At 46.0% G+C, this 23,265-nt stretch overlaps 1 protein-coding gene across 1 annotated transcript in view; it reads left to right on the top strand.

The window, feature by feature from the left end:
* The first annotated feature begins 12,234 nt into the window (after positions 1-12,234).
* The window catches only part of NAMPT (nicotinamide phosphoribosyltransferase), a 278,571-nt gene continuing 267,540 nt past the window's right edge, over positions 12,235-23,265 (top strand). The window contains exon 1 of the mRNA XM_086967106.1: positions 12,235-12,417. Within this exon, the coding sequence (XP_086823232.1) occupies positions 12,364-12,417 (54 nt within the window). The 5' untranslated portion in view covers positions 12,235-12,363. The remainder of the gene's footprint in view (positions 12,418-23,265) is intronic.

Below are 23,265 nucleotides of genomic sequence, written 5' to 3'. Positions count from 1 at the left end.
CCTCATTTAGCTGAGCGAGGCAAGGAGCTCCCGACCGGGCTTAACGACCGGACGCCATCTTCTCCGGCCTGCTTTCATAGATCTTGTTGTAAAATTAGATCATAGGTTGAATGGAAGGCGAGGGAAGAAATCACGCAATACGCTCTCTCATTTAGTAATAGTGAAGAGTGATAGAAAGGAGAGTAAGGACACTAAAGACTGATGTGAACTCATGCAAATAGGGGGTGTGAGAGGTCCCCTGTCTGTAGAGGAGAAAGAGAAAAGGCGCAAGCTTAATCTGTGTTTATACTGCCGGAAAAGCGGACATTTTGCAAAAGAATGTCCTGTGAAACCTTGTGCGCCCCCTAAGGCTATGGCTGGAACCGGTTACAGCCTGATACCGTTGAGAAACTAAAGAACTTGAAGATACAAGAGACCAGTTCTTCAAGTTGCTTACTTCCTCAGGTCTCCCAGCCTCTTTCAAGTACAGTGGCTGCTGTGCCTAAACATTTTTTTTTTTAAACAGATTTTATTGATAGATCACATAGAAATCGCAGAGCTCTGTTCCCCAGAGGCAACTGCCAATCAAGTAGATACACATAACGCATTGCAATCCATCATGTCTTTTTCTTTTACATTAAAAATCATAAAATGAATGCAATTAACAACCCTCCATCCGCCCCCCCCCAACACCCAACCCTCCCGGATCCCTCCCTCCCGCACGGTTCCAACCAATGTCAGTTCACGTTCAAGTTCAAGTTCAGAAATTTGTATAGCGCACTACTCACCCAGAGGGTCTCAAGGCGCTTGAGGGAGGGTGGGTGCATTACTTATCGAATAGCCAGGTTTTTAGCTGCTTTCTGAAGGAGAGGTGGTTCTGTGTAAGGCGGAGGTGGGTGGGAAGAGAGTTCCAGGTTTTGGCCGCTAAGTAGGAGAAGGATCTTCCCCCCATGGTGGATTTATGGATGCGCGGAATTGCGGCGAGGGCTTGATTGGACGATCGTAGTTGGCGGGTGGGTGTGTAGAAGGACAGTCGTGTGTTGAGGCATTCGGGTCCTAGGTCGTAGAGGGCTTTGTGTGTGTGGGTGAGGAGCCGGAACGTTATTCTCTTGTTGACGGGGAGCCAGTGGAGGTCTTTCAGGTGACCGGAAATGTGAGCTTGACGGGGATGTCCAGTATGAGTCTGGCTGAGGCGTTTTGGATGCGTTGGAGTTTTTTCTGAAGTTTGGCTGTGGTTCCGGCATAAAGGGTATTGCCGTAATCCAGTCGGCTTGTGACCAGTGCGTGGGTGACTGTCTTTCTTGTTTCGGTGGGGATCCAACTGAAGATTTTTTTGAGCATGCGTAGGATGTTGAAGCATGAGGATGAGACGGCGTTGACTTGTCTGGTCATCGAGAGGGAGGAGTCTAGGATAAAGCCCAGGTTACGTGCGTGATCTGTAGGTATGGGTGCTGTACCCAGGGCCGGTGGCCACCATGAGTCGTCCCAGGCAGAGGGGGATGATCCTAAGATGAGGACTTCCGTTTTGTCCGAGTTTAGTTTTAAGCGGCTGTTCTTCATCCATTCGGCTACTTCTTTCATTCCTTCGTGTAGATTGGTTTTGGCGGTGTTTGGGTCTTTGGTGAGGGAGAGGATCAGCTGGGTGTCGTCTGCGTAGGAGATGATGTTGAGGTTGTGTTGTCGCGCGATGGATGCGAGGGGACTCATGTAGACATTGAAGAGGGTGGGACTTAGTGATGATCCTTGTGGTGCGCCGCAGATGACTTCGGTGGCCTCTGATTTGAATGGGGGGAGGCGGACTCTCTGGGTTCTTCCGGCGAGGAACGAGATGATCCAGTCCAAAGCTTTTCCAACGTTGCTGAGGCGTTGTATGAGGGTGCTATGACAGACTGTGTCGAAGGCGGTGGAGAGGTCAAGTAGGATGAGGGCAGCTGTTTCTCCGTTGTCCAGTAGCGTTCGGATGTCGTCAGTTGCTGCGATGAGGGCGGTTTCGGTGCTGTGTTTGGCTCGGAAGCCGGACTGTGAGGGGTTGAGGGATTTGTTGGATTCAAGGAAGGCGGCGAGCTGATTGTTGACGGCTTTCTCGATGACTTTGGCAGGGAATGGGAGGAGCGAGATGGGGCGGTAGTTTTTAAGTTCAGAGGGGTCTGCTGTGGGTTTCTTCAGAAGGGCGCTGAGTTCGGCATGTTTCCAGATTTCCGGGAAGGTAGCGGAGTTGAAGGAACAGTTGATGACATCGCGGAGATGGGGTGCGATGATGGAGTCTGCTTTGTTGAAAATGTGCCCCTGGCAAGAAATATGGGCTTCTCCATCCCCATACAAAAATCTAGCCCCCTCTTCCACGCTACCAATGTCGGAGCCCTCGGGTCCTTCCACGCCTGCGCTATATCTCGTTTGGCAACTGTAAGTCCCAATAACAATAAGTGCCTCTTGTATAGGTTTCCCCCCACTCCATCCAACACATGCAACAGTCCCAGGCGAGGCGTGCGGGGGAGCACCCATCCAAGCCATTCCAAACTCCATTCCAGAACCTGTCTAAGTGGCCACAACTCCACACCGTATGAAAGAAGGTGCCCTCCTCACATCCACACCTAGTGCAGTTTGGGATGCAATAAGGCCCGCCTGCCACAGCCTCCGCCTAGTGAAATATACCCTGTGCAGGTATTTGAATTGGATCAACCTAAGACGGACAGAAATGGCCGCTCCTCTGGGGCCTGCCGGAGCCTCATTCCAGTCTTCCTCTTCTAACGCCCCTACATCGTCCTCCAAGGTCCCCTTCAATTTCTGCAAGTCGGAAGAGCAATGTATAATCAGGGATTGATATAAGCGTGATATTTTCTTGGTCTCAATGTCTCCCATAAAGACCCGAACCTCCAGCGGACTAAATTCCGGAAGAGATGTACGTCGATCGAAAGCACGTGTGTAGCGTCACCCGGACCACACCACCCACCCATAGAAATTGTCCCAGGATCGAGTCCTCTTGCTTAAACCAGGAGGGTAAATTAGGATAAGGATGATTTTGCAACTGATAAAGTAGTCTAGGCAGGGCTACCATTTTAAAGATGGCCGACCTACTGTAGATCGTCAGTGGCATGCGGGACCATACTTTAATATCCGCCCCGGTCCGCTCCCAAACCGGCACCACATTGCGCTCCCAGGATACAGCAGAGATCTCGGACAGGAACACCCCAAGATATTTAATGCCTCCCACTGGGGTCTGAAGGGCTGACGCCCAGTCCCCAAGTGCCGGGCCATCCCCCAGCACCCAAAGGGTAGATTTGCGCGGATTAATATAGAGGCCCAACGTCTCGTCAAAAATTTGTAAGATGCGCATAAGACGGGGCCCCGACCTATTAAGGTCCATTAAGAAGAACAGGACATCGTCCGCATAGAGCGAGATTCTGGCTGGCAGACCTCGCTCCCACTCAAACCCCCGCATCTGCGCATCCACCCGGACCCACGCAGCCAGCGGCTCCATGGCCAGGGCGAATAAGTAGGGCGAGAGGGGGCAGCCCTGCCTGGTTCCCCTCCCTATGACAAAGCTCGGGGACGACACCCCGGCCAAACGATCTGAGGCAGTCAAATCCGTGTAAAGCAATCGCACATAGGACACGAAAACGGGCCCTAGATTCAGTCGGGGCAGGAGCGAGAACAAATATATCCAGCTAAGCGAATCAAACGCCCTGTCCATGTCGGCCAGGAAGAGCGCCGCCTGCATCCCAGTGGAGCGAACCACCGCCACCACAAAATGAGTCCGCCTAATATTATGCTGTGTCGCCCGTCGGGGCATGAAGCCAGCCTGGTCAGGGTGTATGAGATCAGCAATATATGGCAGCAGCCGATTGACCAACGCCTTGGCCAAGACCTTGGCCTCCACATTTAAAAGAGAAATTGGGCGGTACGAAGCATGCTGCCCTGGAGGCCGACCAGGTTTGTGAAACACCACCACCTCAGCATGTCTCCAATCTGGGGGCAGGTAGCCACGTTCCCTAGCCTCCTCCACCACTGCTCTATAATGGGCCCCAAGTTGTAAGTGAAATTTTTTTTTAATTCGCTGGGGAAGCCACTCGGGCCTGGGGCCGTACCTGTGTTCAACTCCTTCAAAGCAACACCCAACTCATCCTCCGTCAGTGGAAGATCGAGGCATCCACGAGCCTCTCCGGTAACCGCTCTCGGCGGCAGATCAGCTATAAATTTGTCAATCAGATCCGCGGAGATGCATTCATGCGGGGCATACAGATCGGCATAGTATGTCGCAAAGCTTTCTGCTAGCACCCTAGGTTCTGTAATCAGGGATCCAGAGCCAACCACAACCCTCGGGAGGGTCTGAGCCTGAGTCAGGCCCCAACACAGTCTATGGAGCATTGTCCCTGATTTATCACCCCATTGGTATATGCAACTGCGGGTCGCCATCCACATCTGCCGTGCCTCATCCAGTAATAACGAGGCGAAAGATTGTTGAGCAAACAACAACTGCCCCAATGTCTGGCCCCACCCTCCAGGCTGCTGCGCCACTCCAAGTCTCTGATCTCTGTCTCGGCCCGGTCCAGATCCTCCCTACGCCTCTTCTTAGCCGCCGCACACCAAGCAATATCAATGCCCCTCAATGTGGGCTTCATGGCCTCCCATAAAGTCGTCTCGTCCGCCACCGTCCCCACGTTTTCAGCCATATAATGGGCGATGGCCTACCTCATGTGTATTTGGTAGTCTACTAGTTGCAGATGCCATACGGAAAGGCACCACCGAAATGGCTGTCGCCGCCTATCTAGACGAATAGTAACGGTCATGGGGGAATGGTCCGACAGCCCACGTGGCAGTATATCCGCTGTCTCAACCCTGCCCTGAGCTGCCGTAGGAACAAAAAAATAATACAGTCTAGAGAAGGATTTATGAACTGCGGAAAGAAAGGTATACTCTCGCCGTGTACCATGGACATGCCTCCAGGTGTCCACCCAGCCCAGATTCCTGATCATATCACTCAACTAGGTACCGCCGGATACCACTGTCCCCCCCCCAGGCCGGTACCTATCTTGTGCACCGTCTACAACATCGTTCCAGTCACCACCCACTACTGCTAGTACATCTAGGATATCCGCCCACACAGCAATTATCTTTTCCACCGAGACCACTGTAATGGGGGTGGGGCGTAGACGCTTGCCTAAACATTTTACCTTATCGGTAACCCTAATAATTTCTCCATAAATAATAAAGACCTTGTCTATTTTGTTGGATTCTGGGGCCACTGGGAATATTTTAGACATAAGACTGGCCCAACAATGGGGGATCTCCTTTTTACCAAAACCCCATCCTGAACCAGTGAGAGCGGTGGATGGAACCGAATTGTCTTCAGGATTGATTACATATCATACCCCCAATATTATCATGGTATGTGACAATGGTCACTCAGAATCCCTTCAATTTGATCTATTTCACACGCCTAGTTTTGGGGCTATTCTTGGGGTTCCTTGGGTGCAAATCAATAACCCCCACATAGATTGGACAACCAGAAAAGTTGCCTTGAACTCCTTGCATTGTATGTTGCATTGCTACAAGGAGGACCGTGACTGGAGAAACGCTCTTTGCTGTGCCCTTGATACGTCTGTGACAAGCCTCAGTGTGCCGTCGATATATGAGGAATATAAGGAAGTGTTTGATGAAGTTAAAGCAACTGCCTTGCCTCCCCATCGGAGTTACGATTGCCGAATAGATTTAATACCAGGAGCAGAGCTCCCAGTGAGTAGAGTATATGCCTTAACAGAGCCAGAAACTGACTACCTAAAAACGTATCTCTCCGACATGTTGGAAAAAGGTTTCATTAGACATTCCACTTCTCCGGTTTCCTCTCCTCTATATTTTATACCAAAAAGGGAAGGGGGATTACATGCTTGCCTGGATTATCATGCGCTGAATCATGTTACTATCAAGAATAAATACCCCCTTCCTCTCATATCGGTTTTATTAGACCAAATACGTGAAGCCAAGATATTCACTAAGTTAGACCTTCGAGGAGCTTATCACTTAATCCGGATAAAAGAAGGAGACGAATGGAAAACAGCGTTCAGAACTAAATTTGGTCTCTATGAGTAGTGCGTTATGCCATTCGGACTCTGTAACGCACCAGCGGCCTTTCAATTTTTTGTCAACGAGATTCTAAGAGAATATCTGGACATCTTTGTTATTGTCTATATTGATGATATATTGATCTTCTCCCAATCCGAGCAGGAGCATGTGAATCATGTTAAAAAAGTTTTAAAGAAACTAAAAGAAAAACAGCTGTTTGCTAAACTCTGTAAGAGTACTTTTCAGGCCACCCAAGTGGCCTTTCTGGGTTTTGTGATCTCTCCAGAAGATATACATATGGATCCTAAAAAGATAGATTTCTTATTGCAATGGCCTAGCCCCCAGCTCTGTTAAGGAAATACAGTCCTTTATTGGCTTTGCTAATTTCTATAGGAGGTTTATTGATCATTTCTCCGAGATTATTACGCCCGTCACACGTCTACTCCGTAAAGGAGTTAAATTTGTATGGACATCCGCAGCAGAAGAAGCCTTTGCGAAATTTAAGGAGAGGTTTGCTACCACCCCCATAGTGAGACATGCCAATAACACACAGCCTTATTATGTTGAGGCTGACGCATCCCAATACGCAGTGGGAGGGGTATTGTCTCAGAGAGATCAACAAACTGGTTGTTTACATCCGGTTGCTTATTTTTCCAAAACGCTTCTTTCTGCTGAACAGAATTACACCATTGGATAACGCGAGTTACTGGCCATCAAACTCGCCATCCAAGAATGGAGATATTATTTGCTAGGATCAGCACAAATGATCACTATCTACTCGGATCATAGAAATCTGCAGTTCTTCAGATCCGCTAGAGCCCTTACTCCGCGGCAAATTAGATGGGTTATGTTCTACAGTGAATATGACTTTGTGATCCCATACTGTCCTGAACCCCAATATGGTAAAGCTGATGCATTATCTAGAATAGGTACAGAAAGAAAGGTACGTACCGAAAACTGTCCACCCATTATATCTTGTCACAAAATCATTGGGGTGGGCGATAAGGAGATCCCTTCCTTTCTGGAATGCTAAGTTGAGTCTTGTACTACCGTACCTCCTATGGAATGGTTAAAGAAAGCATTAAACACCATTTCTGATGGATTATACTATCATGACCAGAAACTGTGGGTGCCCACTACTGACTTACAAGTACAGATCATCAGATGGTGTCACAGTAGTTCTTTGGCAGGACATCCAGGAGCAGAAAAAACCTGCAAACCTGTCACAGGTGGTTTTGGTGGGATGGAATGGTGAAAGACATCTTAATGTTTGTGAGGTCATGTTTGTGCTAGGCAAAAATCTTCTCACGCTGCACCTACTGGGTTGTTGAGGTCTACCCCGATTCCCCCAATAACTTGGCACTCCATTAGTATGGATTTTATAACCGAACTTCCAAGATCACAATGGTACAACACTATATGTGTGGTAGTGAACATGCTTACTAAAATGGGCATTTTATACCCATAAAGACGATACCATCTTCCAAGGATTTAGTACAAGTCTTCATTGAGCGGATAGCACGACTACATGGTCTTCCTTCCGTTATTATATCTGTCAGGGGACCTCGATTTGTGTCTCGATTCTGGCAAGAGACATGTAAGACTCTTGGTATTGATCACAGACTATCCACCGCCTACCATCCTCAAACTGATGGGCAAACTGAAAGGACGAATCAGACACTTGAACAATACCTACGCTGTCTTCTAACCACTATCACAAGTGAATGAGCACAGGCCCTTCCCTTGACAGAATTTGCCTACAATAACACTTCACATTCGGCCACTAGTATCGCACCCTTTTACTTCTTACATGCTCATCATCCTAGGTTTCTGCCTTGCTTAGAGCAATTCCCTTCCCATTTAGTGGAGATCCCCGTTGTCAAGGAACACCATGAATCCCTTCACAAGATATGGCAGGAAGCCACACGAGAATTACAAAAAGCCAAAAATACCATGAAGCAACAGGCCGACAAACATCTCCAACAAGCTCCTGAGTATCACATAGGTGATAAAGTGTGGTTATCTCCGAAGAATCTAAGACTAGCAGGTCCTAGAAAATTACAGCCTAGGTTTATAGGACCCTATCCTATTGTTAAAGTAATAACCCCGTTATCATGAACCTCCCCGACGATCTTCGGATACACCCTGTCTTCATACTTCACTATTGAAAGTCTATACCCCTTCCTTGAAACCCGAGGTCCCTCCCCCTCCCATTGACATAGAAGGAGAAGTGGAGTATGAAGTTAAATGCATCCTTGATTCTCGTCGACATAGAGGCAAGCTACAATATCTAATTGACTGGGTGGGATTTGCTCCTGAAGATAGATCCTGAGAACCTGCAGAAAACGTCCAAGCTCCCATATTAAGTTGCAGATTCCATGAATTACATCCCACTAAACCACGCCCTATAAATAGACCTTTGGGAGGGAGAACTGTCAGGACACGAGCCACGTGTTCTGTACCACTGACTACCCTATAGTATCATAGTGCATTGCAGATTTGGAGAAACATCCCTCTTTTTAGAGACTCCCTTATACTTAGAGGGCAGAAGTTGTATTTAGACTTGCTCCCTTTCTTGCTTATCCCTGCGTCAGGAGACAGAGACAGTGTTTGGTTTTCTGTCTGCTCGCTCCCTTTCTTGCTTATCCCTGCGTCAGGAGACAGAGACAGTGTTTGGTTTTCTGTCTGCTCGCTCCCTTTCTTGCTTATCCCTGCGTCAGGAGACAGAGACAGTGTTTGGTTTTCTGTCTGTATTGGTTTCCACACCCTTTGAGATCATTTAATCGCTTCAGCTGATCCCGGTCTCTCTAGCCCCTACTGTGTCCCTTGCTTCCTGGCTTCCCGAAACTGACTCCCTTTCCCTGAACTAACTTGAAGCACATTTCCTGCCTTAATTTGGAATCGCCAGTGAGTCAGTTTCCTTTACCTCAAGCTTCCTTTCTTGCTCAGCGGCATATCAACAACTTTGTATCTCTTTAACGCGCCGAACCTAACACGGGAAGTTGTTACATTGTTTCCAGCTAGGCACATGTTAGTTTTCCTTTGCTGATCAGCGCCAAAGGTTTAATATAAAGAAACATTGCTTGCAGCCCGACGCTTGCCATTCCTTGTCAGTAACGCTGATTTAGTTTCTTTGTAGCTTGCCTCCATTTTCTAGGAGACTGTTTAATAACACGCGCTTCCCGAGCGTGTGTATTTTATTTTACTGGAGGCATTTTTTTTTAAATAATATTTTTATTTGTTTTACCTCTTACAACATATAACATATGACATATCATTGTCAGCGCTTTGGCAGTACAGGGGTAGCAGCCAGGCTGGCGTAGTTGCTGGTAGTATAGTTTACACAGAAAATAAATATGCTTGTCTGTCCCTATTTTACTTCTTAACACATATAACATATAATCTTCAGCGTTTTGTGCTAGGGGTCACCCGCTTCCTGCGCACGTGCATTTCATTTTACTGGAGGCATTTTCTTTTGATTCATTAGTGCCAATCCCTCTGCCCTTTCCCATGTAGTTTAGTCCGTTTCCATCACTTCATTTCTATTTACCCAGTTTACTCCCTGTCCTGAACTTATTTATCCCCAGTCCCAAGGTCCGGTTGAAGCAAGCCGACCTTTGATCATTTGAAGTTTATATTACTTTTCCTATGCCTGGCATCCTGATTTTGATTATGGTCCTTAATTTTCTTACCGGTAAAGAAGTATTTACTGGCCTTTGAGGTAGAATGCTGTTAATTCTACACATTTTCTACAGAGCCTCTTGGGAGAAATTATTCGGTAAGAGGAGTCTCTTTATATCTTGCATGCACTGTGATTGGGTGTTTTGGGTTGTCATAATTCTGCAGACAGACACCTGATTAACTTCTCAAATTCTTTTTTAGTTGTCGCTGCACTTGCATCCCTTCTGAGTGGCCTGTTCTACCTACATGGAGTGAAGTAGACACTGGTTAATTCTTTCCCTTCTCTCCCTCTGGGCAGTATTCCTAATTGAGAAACAATCACATCTCGTTTGGAGGCTGTTTTTTGGGAATGTGGGGAGATTCCCTTCGCTCCTGTGGAACCCGCTGGCTACCAGGTTAGTGGGTGCTTGTGACCTAGCATCTGGCCCTATAACTTTGGTCTGTCTATAAGAATCAAGGCCACACACAGGTTGCACATAACAACTGACTTTCCTTGTAGTTCATGGTTCTAAGTTCATAATTAAAAAAGATCACTTTTAGTCAGATATTGCATTGCACTGTAACTGCATTTTTATAGAGCATACTACCCCTGATGAGGTGTTGAAGTGTGTTTTCGGTGAGTAGCACGCTACTCCGGAACCCATAAAGGATTAGTTGTGAATTAGTATAGTGAAATATGAAAGTAATTTGAGTGGTGGCTATGTTTGTCAGTTATTTGGATTCATAATGATAGTAGAGGGATAGAAGAGGGAAAAGCTTTGCATTTATAATGCTTGCTAACCCTGATGGGGTGTTAAAGCGATTTTTCAGCGGAACCCATAAGAATTAGTGGTGAATTAGTATAGTGAAGTATGAAAGTAATTTGAGCGGTGAGTATGTTAAGACAGGTATTTGGATTGAGAAGGATAGTAGAGGGATAGAAGAGGGAAAAAGGTTTCCATGTATATAGTGCTTGCTACCCCTGATGAGGTGTTGAAGCTCTTTTTTGGTAACTAGCACGCCACACCGCAACCCATAAAGGATTAGTGGTGAATTAGTATAGTGAAATATGAAATTAATTTGAGCGGTAGACATGTTAGTCTATCTGGATTGAAAAGGATAGTGGAGGGATAGACGAGGGAAGGATTTAGACTTTTTTTTTGTTTTGGAGCCATAGCAGTAGGAGGCTTGTTTAAACTTCTTGCGTCTACTTACCGTGAAAACTACCACCTCCGGAGAAACACCCCACAGTTATAGCCAAAGCTCACACATCTGAAACCCTCCTCCCGGTCCTTGGCGTGCAGGTTCATGTGTTTTTTTGTTCAACGGATTTTCTATAATGATGTCTTGTAAGCTTATGCGGGCCACACTGGTCCAAATTTGAGGTAAACCCCAATAACATTTGTGAAAAAAAAGATCACCTGTAGTAAGTGTCTCTCCGTGGAGTTGTATAATGTAACGTATTAATGACAAAGCATCCACATGTTAAAGTAATACACTTTTCAGATCCGCAGAGACCTTATAATTATTTATGAGGTCTGTTGCATGATTTACGTGGAAGCAGGCTCTGTTCTCCCGCTAATTTATAGGCCCGCCCCTCTCCACTATTAACCTGCAACTTTAGAACAATATTCTCAGCTAAACACTAAGTGGCCTGCTGTTTCCTTATGCGAGTTCTTCCTCCACCACATGTGGGCTGCGCGCGAGGCCTTAAAGTCCTGACGTGGGGCCCTGCTTTGTTTTATATGCCCCAGTATATAACACAAGCAGTTAAGAAGGAACTAAAGAAAGAGAAACGAAAGTCCGCGCTCAGCACGCACACGAGTTGATGTGGGCCGGGTGTGCCGCTTCCAGACATTGGGTTTATTCCAACAAAAAGCATGCCCGCCCTCCTCGAAGAGAATCGAAACCGAAAGATAGGTGAACAGTCGCCAGTTAGGCTGCCGCCCTTCACAACGCGCTGAGGACAGCTTGTCAGCTAACGTCATCCACAAGCCCCACCTCCCTTACACACACTAAATTGGAGGTACCCTTCGACAGCGCCTGTGACGTCAGGTGCGTTATTCTCCTCCTTTGTAGGCGCCTACCAGTAGCGCGGGAGGCGGTGGCCGTGGGCAGGGCGTTAGATGATAGCAAGTGTGTAGAGAAGTCGGGCGGCCATTGAGATGAAATAGGTGACGCCTGTTACATTTATTTGACAACTGTACCAATATATTTTAGGGGTCTGTCAATTAAAACTATGTTTTTGGACCGTCACATATATATTAGGTGAGCTATGAATTGATAAGTCTTGAAAGTCTTTATACTTATATTGAAATAATGTAATATACTGTATAACGCTTGCCAGGCAAGAGAATAGTATATTTTCTTAATTTGAGTGTAAAGTTTAGGCCCAGTTACAGGTCATTACGACACCTGGCTTTATTTCATACAGGATATTTCCACACTTGGCCTTGCGGCTTTCTAGTTTCCTTGTTAGCCCGTTGGTTCACCGACTTTCTTTTGTAGGCGTGGCCTGTTTCAGTCCAGCTTCGCCTGACGGGTTGTGCTTGCTCTGCGGACCGGACTTGGTCTTGGGGGCGGGGGCTTGGGGGGGTCACTGTGCTGTTCACGCTGGTCTCCGGGACAGGCACTCATTGACGGTTCCGCGCTGCGCAGTTCAAGATGGCAGGCAGAGAGGGCGAGTTTAATATATTGCTGGCTACCGACTCATACAAGGTGAGACCCCTCTCTCACGGTGGGCTGAGGTGGGCAGGTGGGTTCCTGGCAGGCAATCCGCCGACCTTGGGGGGGAGGTTGCGTTGAGGGATGTAACCTGCGGCCAGAGCATCAGCGCGGGAGCTGGAATCACTAGCCGGCCCGCTGAGTGCAGTTCCTGCAGAACATGGGGCGCCGGCTGCATGGCAGACATGGCCATAGTATTAAAGAAATACCGTCCCCTCAAGCCCTAGAAAGCAGCACCCAGGTATGGATCCATTCAAAGGTGTGGTTGGGCATAGCGTACACCCCCATTAGTGCACCTGACCGGTTTCACCGTTGCCAGCACTACCCAACAGAGGGGCACCCGCGCTACGCCCTGCAGGCAAAGAGCATGTTCCAGGGCGCTCGGTTGCGACCCTGTAAAACCCTGGGCTAACAAGGGAAGTAGTTCCCTGTCATCATGCTGGGTACATGCTGCAGCAAGAGAAAAGTGATGAGAATCGGGACCATCCAATAGGAAAAGAAGTCAAGAGTCCCCACCCCTGTGTCCCAACACGGCTGACCCTCCGTCCTTCACCCTCGTATCTCAGCAGGATGGAGAGTTCACACCTGCCTTCTTTAGATTCGGGGAAGCAGCACGTTTTCTGTCCTTTCTCCAGCCCACACGGATCTACTCCAGGAACCCCGAACCCTTCCTCCATTTCAAACCCCCTTCTTCTCCAGCAACCAGTACACTAAGTACCCCGCCTATTCCACCTCCCATCCCAAAGGCGTCGGGGTAGTCTGACGTGCAAAATTATAGGGACCCTTCAACCGTGTCTCCATACTGAATGTGGGGGTTTCCATTACCGTACTTCCCACTAGACGCACTGAGTACGATTTCTGTTCCCAGAAAAGCTTTTTCTGAGCCAGCCAAGGGTGTGTGAGTGGAAAACGAAAGCAGCGAGTCCTGAGTAGAAATGAAACTTAAGCAACACGTCCCTTCCCATTGAACGAGTCAGCAGACCCCGCTGACTGATCAGGATCACGGAACGCCCTTTAGCAGGCAGTCTATCCACGAGTTGCATCGATTTTTCGGTCCCACGTTTTTATTTATTTTTCAGTTCACACCCTGTTAGTTTTACTTAAATATTTAACTTTTAAATTAGAGTGTCCGATTCAGGGAATTGAAGACAATATTGCTTCACCTACAATATTCCACAGCACCCTTACGCCGACCCATTTTAACATTCCAGGCAGCTTATCCTTTTAGTCCATTATCCTCCTTGTAATGAAAACCTGATAGGTCAACCACACAGAGCTTGTACTTACCCACAACCCACACTGAAATCTTCTTGTAATTAGCTTCTTTCAGCACCACACTGCAAACCTTGTGCTCCTCTCGCATCACTTAAAAAAAAAATCGGATGCAGCTCACCCAGAGGACCTCCTGGATTCTTGAGTCCAAAACAAGCTACACTTTCACATGGCTTCTGCCACCTGACTTACCAGTTTGACCAGATTGTGTGATCCTAGGCAAATATTTCCGTTCACAAGGTCTACTTTAAAGATTAAAGCTTACCAGGCAATTTGGTTGGAAAAGGCCTATTGTGAGCTTACCAAGAGCAAAATGTGCGATTACAGCCCACCCATTGCTTACCTTTCGTTGGCTTTATTATTAATTGTTCGCTTCTTATTCAATAGCGTTCATAGTCTATCTTGTGTTTGTTCCTTCCCTGGGGCATAGTCTCTTAACCATCCTTTGACTTGGTTGACTTGTATCTTGTAGGAAACTTTTTGCTTTAGCACTCCGTTCAAGCGTATGTGTTTTGCAGCTCTCTATCTCGTGTGGTTCTCCCGTCTGTCGAATATCTGTGCCCTGGACTGTGTTGATGTCTCACTTGTGTAGTAGGCTCTCATGTGCTTACTCCTGCCAAACCCTACCCCCACCCCGTTGCATTCTTGCTCACATGTTTCGCTATCACTCCTGTGTTCTCCATCGTGTTCCGATTTTTCGTTCCCATCTGTTCCTGGCCCTCTTCCTCACTGACTTTTTACTTTTTTTTTCTTTGCAAGGACTAGACGGCAAATTGCTGCCAGCCTATTCACCGTAAACATAATTTTTGCTCATTTTTTTAAATTTACCAATTCAGCTGAGATCAGTAAATAAGAAGCAAGCAAGCATTGGCAAAGCCAACGCGTGTCACTGAGGCATATTGACTTTGCCAATGGTTTTAACCCCATTTCGATTACCGTGTTGCATGGCAAAAAAAAGTACAATGATGAGGCATCCACGTGAATTTTGTAGTTGTTCACATGTTCAACACTCACTCGTACACCTGCGAAATGCTAGATGTAGATGTTTTCTTTTTCTATTTACAGATCTGTGATTTGTAAATTTAAAAAGGGCACTTTTTTAAATGTAGTACGATAGCTATTTGAAAAATAAATTCAAACAGATGAAGTGTATAGAAACATACAGGCGAGAGTGACAATAGAAGTAGCCAATAGTAAGCAGTGGGCGGTCTTTAAGCAGAGGTATGCTCTTAGGAAGCCCACAGTATGTCTTTGAAACTAGACCGCTGCACTGTTAAAAATGACGCCGGTTTAATTTTGAAGGTACGTCATGCATAAAGATGCATGCATATGTCATGATGATGCCTATTCTTGCGTCCCCACACTTTTTTTGGGGGGCCTGCTGCACGACGTCTTGCAGATGCTGTACAGCATCTCCAAAGGCTTTGTCAGACCCAGTAGGTCTCAAAGATGAGACCTACAAGGTTTGCCACTACTTGCTCTTCTTTATCACATATGAGATCTTCAAATACATGACTTCTAGATGTTCGCTGTATAAAGCATCTTCCTTTTGTTTTAAAAGTTTATAATACAAGACAATTGACTAGCCCTTTTAGTTCACTAATGACATTGCTGTTATGGCAGAAAAGTTTCTAGGTTCATGTTTGTAAATTATCACCTTAATAAATGCCTCTCAATACAGTGATATAACCTAATGTGTCACAGTGAAACACCTCAGTGTCCTAAACATATTTTTCTGAATGTTGAAGAGGGTTTGTCATATTTTTACACTGTTGCCTGAGTTACATGCCAAATATTTCCATTTCATTTGATAACTTTATTTCGGTCATAGACCATAAAAGTACAGATAAAATACATACATGCGCTGAGATAAAATACATAAATAATTAAGAACATTGAGCTAATAAGTTATTAAACAGAAGTTATCAAAAAGAAAGAAAAAAGAGGTAACGATCATCACAGTTTATCACAGTTAATCAGGGTAGACCTTCTGCGCCACATGCCATATAGGAAGCGGAAGACCGAAAACACAAGAAGGGGGGGAGTTGTCGTGTCTTAAGATTCTGCAGGCTTGTGCGCATTGTTTTAGTCCCAAGTTTCTGCACAGCGGTGCCAAGCAGCATCTCCGTTTTTTACTATATGCTGGACAGAAGAACAAAACGTGAGCAGTGTTTTCATTACTGCTATTACAAGCTGGGCAGGTTCCATCTTCTCGTCCGGCCCATGTACAAGTCAGTGCCCCAATAGGCAGGCAGCCATGTCTTAACTGAATGTACAATTTTCTTGCTAGTGAAGGCTGTATTAGGTCCTAAAATTCCTCCCTCTTGGGTATGAGTTTGACCTGCAGAAATTCTATGGTCAGCCTGCCCATGGTTGTCGAGCTGTGTAGCAAACTTAGGTTATAATGTCTCAAAGAGGCCAACAGCTCTGTTCTCTGTACCGCTGGGCAGCTCACCTCCGGGGTCTCCCATAGTTGGGGCAGGCCAATTTGGTATGCAAGGGCTTTAAGGTGTATTCTTGCTCTTCACCATTCCCCAAACTACAGAAAATTCAGCTCTATAATCCACAAGCTCCGGTACAGTCCAGAGCCTTCTCCAATATAGGAGAGGTCGAGCGGCTATCAATTCTGTAATGGGCTCTAGACCTAGGTCTAATCTCAGAGGTGTGAGCGGGGTACTCTGGGGAAAACCCACCAAGTGCCTCATGAAGGCCTTCTCCACCTTGAGGAGGCTTTGCGTGTTTGTATAACCCCAGAGTTCTGCACCATACATCACAGCTGGCCTAGCTTGGGCACCAATATTTTCATGACCATGCTCTTTCATGGGCTCTCAGAGGCAAGAAAGACTCTTGATCGGGCCCTGGTTGTTAATGTGTGGCTCGTCCACCTCTGCTGGCAGGGGTACATTTGTTCTGTATCACATCAGCACAATACAACTGTTTCAAATCCACCTAGTTCTGCTCCGTACTTTCCGGCGTACGGCTTACTCCACATGTAAACGCCTTTGTTGACAATCATTTCCCCATATTGTTCCTCTGCCCCACTGAGAAGGCAAGGTGGTAAAGGCAAAGCTGGCCACCTTTCTTGTATGACATCAGCCACAATGGCAGCAGGCGGCCTAGTTAGTTAACCATACTTTTGTCATCTGTCTTGGTGGTTTGGATCAAGTTGAGATCATAGCAAGGTCAGATTGGCATTTCATCCTCCCTCAGCCATCAAATTAGATTACACCCACAGATACTGACTGCTATGCATATTGAGCTGAATCTATCATTTCATCCTTTTGCAATAACTGTCCTAGACCATCAATGTCTCAATAAGGTGCTGTTGCCCATTTTTGTCTTTAATCCACCAATGCCAAAATACTGTCCCTACAACAACCATAGTGACTTACCTATCACTTAATGTTGCATAGTACGTTCAGTTGCCCTCCCTGCACAATTCCATGTAATTCACAAGTTGAAGGCACTTCTACATTTGTTGGCTATTTTTCTTAACCAGTAGTCACTGGGTGATATATAAGGTTGTTTATTCATGGTTAGCCCTCTAGCCGCTAAGCACACTTACATTTCTCTTGAGATGGTCGTGCTATGTTATTGCTTCTAGTGTATCTGGATAACCCTGCTTGGAGAGCAGTGCCTCAAAGAATCCTATCACTGTTTGTGTGGTACTACTACAGATTGTATCACTGGCTGTTTCTGTAAGAGCAATCCCAAATATTATCTGCTTTGCTAAAGAACTAATTAGCCCAGTGGAGTCTGCAACAGTTTCCTCTGTCATACTTAATATTTCCACACACTCGTCTTCAACTCTTCATAACTTTAGGGGAGAAAATGTGGCCTGTTGGCTAGGGCGGTCAACCTTGGAGCTTGGGAACCAGGTTCAAGTCTTAAGCAGGGACACTCAACATTCTGTGATTCTGGGCAAATCACTTAATCTCCCCGTGCCTAACAAAAATGAATGTGTCCCTCTGTAACGTAACTGGTGCTCATGTAAAGCTCTGATTCCTCTGGGTCTAGTAGTTCCCAATGTATTAAACTCCACCCAAAAAATCAATACCATCGTAGAATAATGCACAAACCATTACTGTGTTTGTGCAATGCCATATAGTAACTCATTGTTCACTACAACTCTATACTGAGACCGTTTTTATTTATTTATTTATTTTTTCAATTTTCCCTGTTTAGCCTTTTTTCCTCCTGTTCTACCATGTCACAAACTGGAGAAGTAGTACCTGCACCTGCAGCAACTGATTTTGAGCTGGCTAAGTGTGATGCCTACAAACTGACCTAGCTGAAGAGGTTCTGTAAGGGATTTCAGATTTCTTTCAAGGGACTCCCCTGGAAGGTGGTATTCCAAAAAGCTTTGAGAGCCTGGAGGGAGAACTAGTTGCAGGTTCTGATAACCCAGGGGAGGAGGAGCAAGAAATCATGCAGGAGGTGGTTAACCCGAGTATAAATTCCAATGAGAATTTACAACTACTTGGGGAGGGGGGGCAACTGCCTACAGCAAACAATACTGGTTTCCCCTCTCAGCCAAGAGCAGTGTCTCTTCCAGACACATGTCCCCAGTGAAACTGCCACACAGGAGAGAAGAAAGGAAAGTGATACTAGACCTTGCACATTTGGAGCAACAGCAAAAACTTGCTTTGCCTGAGAAAAGGCAGGTTCTAGAAGAGAAGAGACTAGTGACGGAGGAAAGGAAGATATCCCATGAGCTAAGGATCAGAGAGCTGGCAGTAAGAGTCCTACAAGTGGGGTCCAGCAGCAGTACTGGTGGCATCAAACCGGCAGTTTTTCATGAGTCAAAGGTCTGGATACCCAAGGATTTGGTGCCCTGTTGTGTTGTGGAGAATGACGTGGATAAGTGATCTGCAGTCTATGAAGTGACTTTAAGGGTGCACAATGTCCCAGAGGAGTTCTGAGGTGGTGGTCTCTAGTTACTTGCCCACAGTGGGGAGGGACATGATTCTTACACTAGAGATGCAGGGCCATACATGCTACACTGAAATAAAGACCATCTTGACCAGTAATTTGGGCTGACACCTGAGCAATACTGATAGTGGTTCAGAGCTTGTCACAAGCTATCCACACAGAGCTGGGCTGACTGTTTAGACTTTGATGGTAAGGCACTGAAGGGCTGGATGAGGGGCAGCAAAATAGATGATGCAGGACTGTATAACTTGTTTTCAAGAAAACACATATTCAGTCGCTGTTTTTCAGAGCCATCAATACCTGGTTTATTGTAAAGTTCTCTGACCCCAGGGATCTTACAAAGGAGGCAAACCTGGGTGACTACCAGAGTGTCTGAAGAGGCATTTGGGAGTGATCCAAAGGTGATTGGCTCCGCCCCCCCTTGGGGCTGTAGATGTTCATAGTTACGCAGACTAGTTCCAAGATAGTGTGGGGTAAAGGGTCCTATATTCCTTCTCAGAGTAGGAGGAGAGGTGGGGGTAGGCAGAAGCCCAGGGTGCCCAATTCCTGCCCCAGAGTTTGGATTGCTCCCCGGGGAGCTTTCTGAGGGTAGCCTGATCTGTACCAGGTGACCATCCACTGATGGTAGATTTCCAGTGTCAGGAGCCCTGGGGAGGGACTGTTACAAGTACCCTACCAGTTATTGTTTATCAGGTACCACTCTACAGAGGCACACGGGGAGGCATTCCCCAGTGGAAAGGCCATAGGCTGCCAGCTCTGAGATCAGAGCACCCCAAAACTGACCCCTGTGATCCACTTCTGGCATGGAGGGAGGCTCCATGCTCGGTCACATGGACAGGGCTTGGGAGACCTGCACCGGCAGACTCTTGCACAACACACACAGATTATGTTTCTATTGGGGGGGGGGGTAGTTGTTCTTCCCTGAAAGTCCTGACATGCCAGGTACATGTTACTCAATGATACAGACACTGGGCTGGAGGACTGAGTTGCAGTCTATCAACCCAGAAGGGATGATAGACTTATACAAGCTCCCTGACCGTTTAGCTCTCTGGCTGTACCACTCCCAGGGCTTGAAACGTCATAAAAGTTTTACTAGACCTGCAGGGCTAGTTACTTTAATAAAACCTAACTGTAATATACTTGACCCGTGAACTAGTCTCAACCTGTTTGATGCTAGCAAAATATTTTGTTTATCGAGCCACCTTTTTTCTTTATTATCACAAAAGAGAGAAGCACCTTTTTAAATATGAAAGTTCACTATTTCTGCTGTACAAAAAAACTTTTTATTTACTAGACTAAATGTTTGCTCCATGTATAACCAGAATCAAGCCCATACATAGGGTACACATGATCCCAGGCTTGCCTCTTTGTTCACTAGTTACATTGCCATCCTGGAAGGAGCAGTAATCATTCCCAGTTCATGTTTAAATACTCACTTTTCATTAATATATTTCTAAAGCATGATGTGGTAGTGCACTGTCACTTACAGATAATATATTTTCCGTTAAATGGCCGCAAAGCTTTCCCACTAACATGTACGTTTACTGATAATAGTGCATAAACCATGTTTGGAAATTGAGTTTCAGCAAAAATATTTCAAATTTGCACATTACGAAGTAGTGTGTTCCTATTTGTTTTTATCCTATAAAAATATTTTTTTCATCACAGAATCACAAAAATGTGTCTTCATAACTAGTGAAATATACTTTAAATGTTTGGACAGTTCACTTAGCTATTTCAGTGTTGTGTTCGAAAAAAAGCCTGACGTCTTACAGCCTTTCATTTCACATGCTTTGCACAGTTCAATTGTCACACAGATCACTTTAAAAAATCCTTAAACTTCAGTCACAGAAAGACAATAAATGTTGGAAGAATAACTGATTTTTGACCTTTGTCTCTGAAAGCCAGCAAATGTAACAAGATAACAAGATTTAAAGGCCTCTTGTTGCTCTTTCACTTTTTGAGCAATAAAGATGCCCTTAAATCTTATCTTGTCACATTTACTCTGCTTTCAGTTTATCTTCCTACATTTACTTTTTGTTCTGTGACTAAAGTTAATGGATTTTCAGCTCGCCCGAGTAGGCCCTAAAAATAGCTAGTCCTGATTAAATTCTGCTTGACAATGCGAGTGGGCTAGTTCATTTTTCGAGGCCCGGCCTCTAAATGGGGGTTACGGAAGCCCAGGGAGTGGGGGAAGAAGGACTCTCCTCTGGCCTCAATTCAGCTCGAGGGTGCAGACCATGGGTTGAAGGACCAGTTGCAGGACCTCAAGCCTTACCTGGTGGCAGGGATAGTTCAGAAATAATGCAATAAACCTGGGGCTAAAGCCCCCATTCTGAGAAATTCCAGAAGATCGAGAGCCCTGAATAGAATGGCCTGGCTCTTAACCCTTAACTGTCGGTGGTCTCTTGTGGTTGCTTTCCTTATGGACAGAATTTTCCTTTGGGTGGAGACTAAAGTCAGACCCCGGGGTGCAGTTGGGCCATTCACATGGCCCCTGAGATTGACGGAGGAATCTCCCTGAGTCAGAAAGGCATAGAACTGGCAAGTACCCCTGCGGTAGTGGGCCATTGTACAAGTTCTATTGCCATAAGCATATCAATATGTTGATTGGACTACCCTGGCTTTTGGCTAGGAGGGGGGGCTTGTTGGAACTGGCCCTTTCTGCAGGTTTACCCCAAACCTTTTTGCCTTCCTGCCGCCTCCTTTCCCCAAACTTGTTTTTGTTGGCCATAGGACTCTGAGTCCTTACCACTACTGTTCAGTGCAAAAATGTTTGTGATTGGTGTATTCCTGATTGACCTATTTAGTTTACTGTAGGTCCCTTGTAAAATTGTACCCCCCGTACCCAGGGTCTCTAAGTTAAATGCTGCTTGTGGGTTGTGGCACTGATTGCGTACCCACAGAAGTAGCTTTTCAAACTCGTCTCAGGCATGCCACTGAAGTGCCTGTGTGTGCAGTTTACAGCCACTACAACTTGACATTTAAAAATTACTTGCAAGCTGTAAACTCCCCTTCTCGTTACATTTAAGTCACCCCTAACATAGACCCTAGGTAGCCCTAAGGGCAGGGTGCTGTGTAAGTAAAAGCAAGAAAGTCCAGTTCTGGGAGCTGGCTTCTCTCTTACCTAGTCCATCTGTACTGGAATGAGCTGCCTCCTCGTATTCAAAAGTGTTCTCATCATTTTAAATTCGTAAAGCTACTTAAGACAGAGTTGTTTTCAGCTTGGGAGTTTGCAACACATAGAAGGCCTCCGTGAGACACTGAGGTGAAGACTCCTGTACTCGGTCCCCGTGGCCGCTTCCCTATCGAGGTACTGGCCCTATACAGATGGCAGTAAGGCTAGCAAATTGCTCTATTGGTTATTGCAGAACGAGAGGGGCCCGCCTTGCCTCAGCCATTCAGCTTTCCGATGGACTCCTTGAGTTCGAGCCCACTGAAATCGCAGATATGTTTGCAACACACTGTCACTCAATTAAAAAAAATCTCTTTATTAAGTTTCAGATTGAGACAAGAAACACCATACATTCCGCCTCGCAGGGCGCATAAACCAAAAACATCACAAGCAACCGGCTTGTATCAAATGCAAGTGAGTTACAGTACAGATCAAGACATCCACCTTCGGTTAAACCACAGTTCTAAATCTATCCCTTCAAATTCATCAATTAGTGCAGCACGGAATTTACAGTTCAGGGCGAGGTATGAGTCAGCAGATACTGCCTTAGCGGCTCCCAGATGTCCTTTGGCCTGGAAGTGACAGGCTGCTCTTCAGCTTACAAATCAAAAGTTTCTTTACAGTATATTAAATCTCTAATCCAGTCATTAATTTGAGGATTAAGTCTACTATCCCAGGTCATAGCCACCCTTCTTTTGGCCAGCAGAAAGGCAATTTGAACATATCTGCCCATCACTCCTTTTAGTTGAGGTGCGTAACAAAGCAAACATGTGACCGGTGTACACTGAAGGGTGGTCCCTGTCATTATGTGTATACAGCTGAGGATCTCTTTCCAATAAGTAAAAACTGCTGCACAGTTCCACGCAAGATAAGTCCGCTTCACCCTGCCCACAACTCTTGCATTGAGCCGAGTCGCAAACTCCTATTTTGTACAATTCGAGGGGAGTTTGATACACTTGATGAATAAACTTAAAATGAATAATGCTTAGATTTTCGTTGGGTGAAAGTCTCCCAGTTAGAGTCCATATTTGTTCCCATTCTTTCATCGTTATTGGGGTCTCTAAAAGGAGTTCCAGCGCTCAAGGCTTTGATCTACCGCTGTCAGTGTTACCTCTTGAACCACTTTGTACAGTCTAGTGATTAGCTTCTTTTTGGTGGGAGCAACAATCAGAAGCTGCAAAGAAAAGAGTGTGGTTCTACAGGAAATAATGTGTAGTGACTTCTCAGGGCACGCTTTTGGCAATATGCAGTGTACAGAAAGAGCGGAGTGGGATTAGTGATAAATCCGAAGTCAATGTGGTCCATATGTGTACCATCTGGGTATAAGTTGCGCATGTGTGTGTATTCTACGTCTTTTAAAGCTTTAATAGGGCCAGCCTCCTGTGTTACAGATAGAGCTGCGTGCCCATCCAACGGTAGCGCCGACGCATAAAGAGGAAGCTTTCTGGCCATCCTTCCAGTGG

This window comes from Lissotriton vulgaris, chromosome 1_1 (assembly GCF_964263255.1).
Source record: "Lissotriton vulgaris chromosome 1_1, aLisVul1.2, whole genome shotgun sequence".
Classification (NCBI taxonomy): domain Eukaryota; kingdom Metazoa; phylum Chordata; class Amphibia; order Caudata; family Salamandridae; genus Lissotriton; species Lissotriton vulgaris.
The sequence above is the reverse complement of the archived record's forward strand: the minus strand, read 5'-3'. Positions and strand labels throughout refer to the sequence as shown.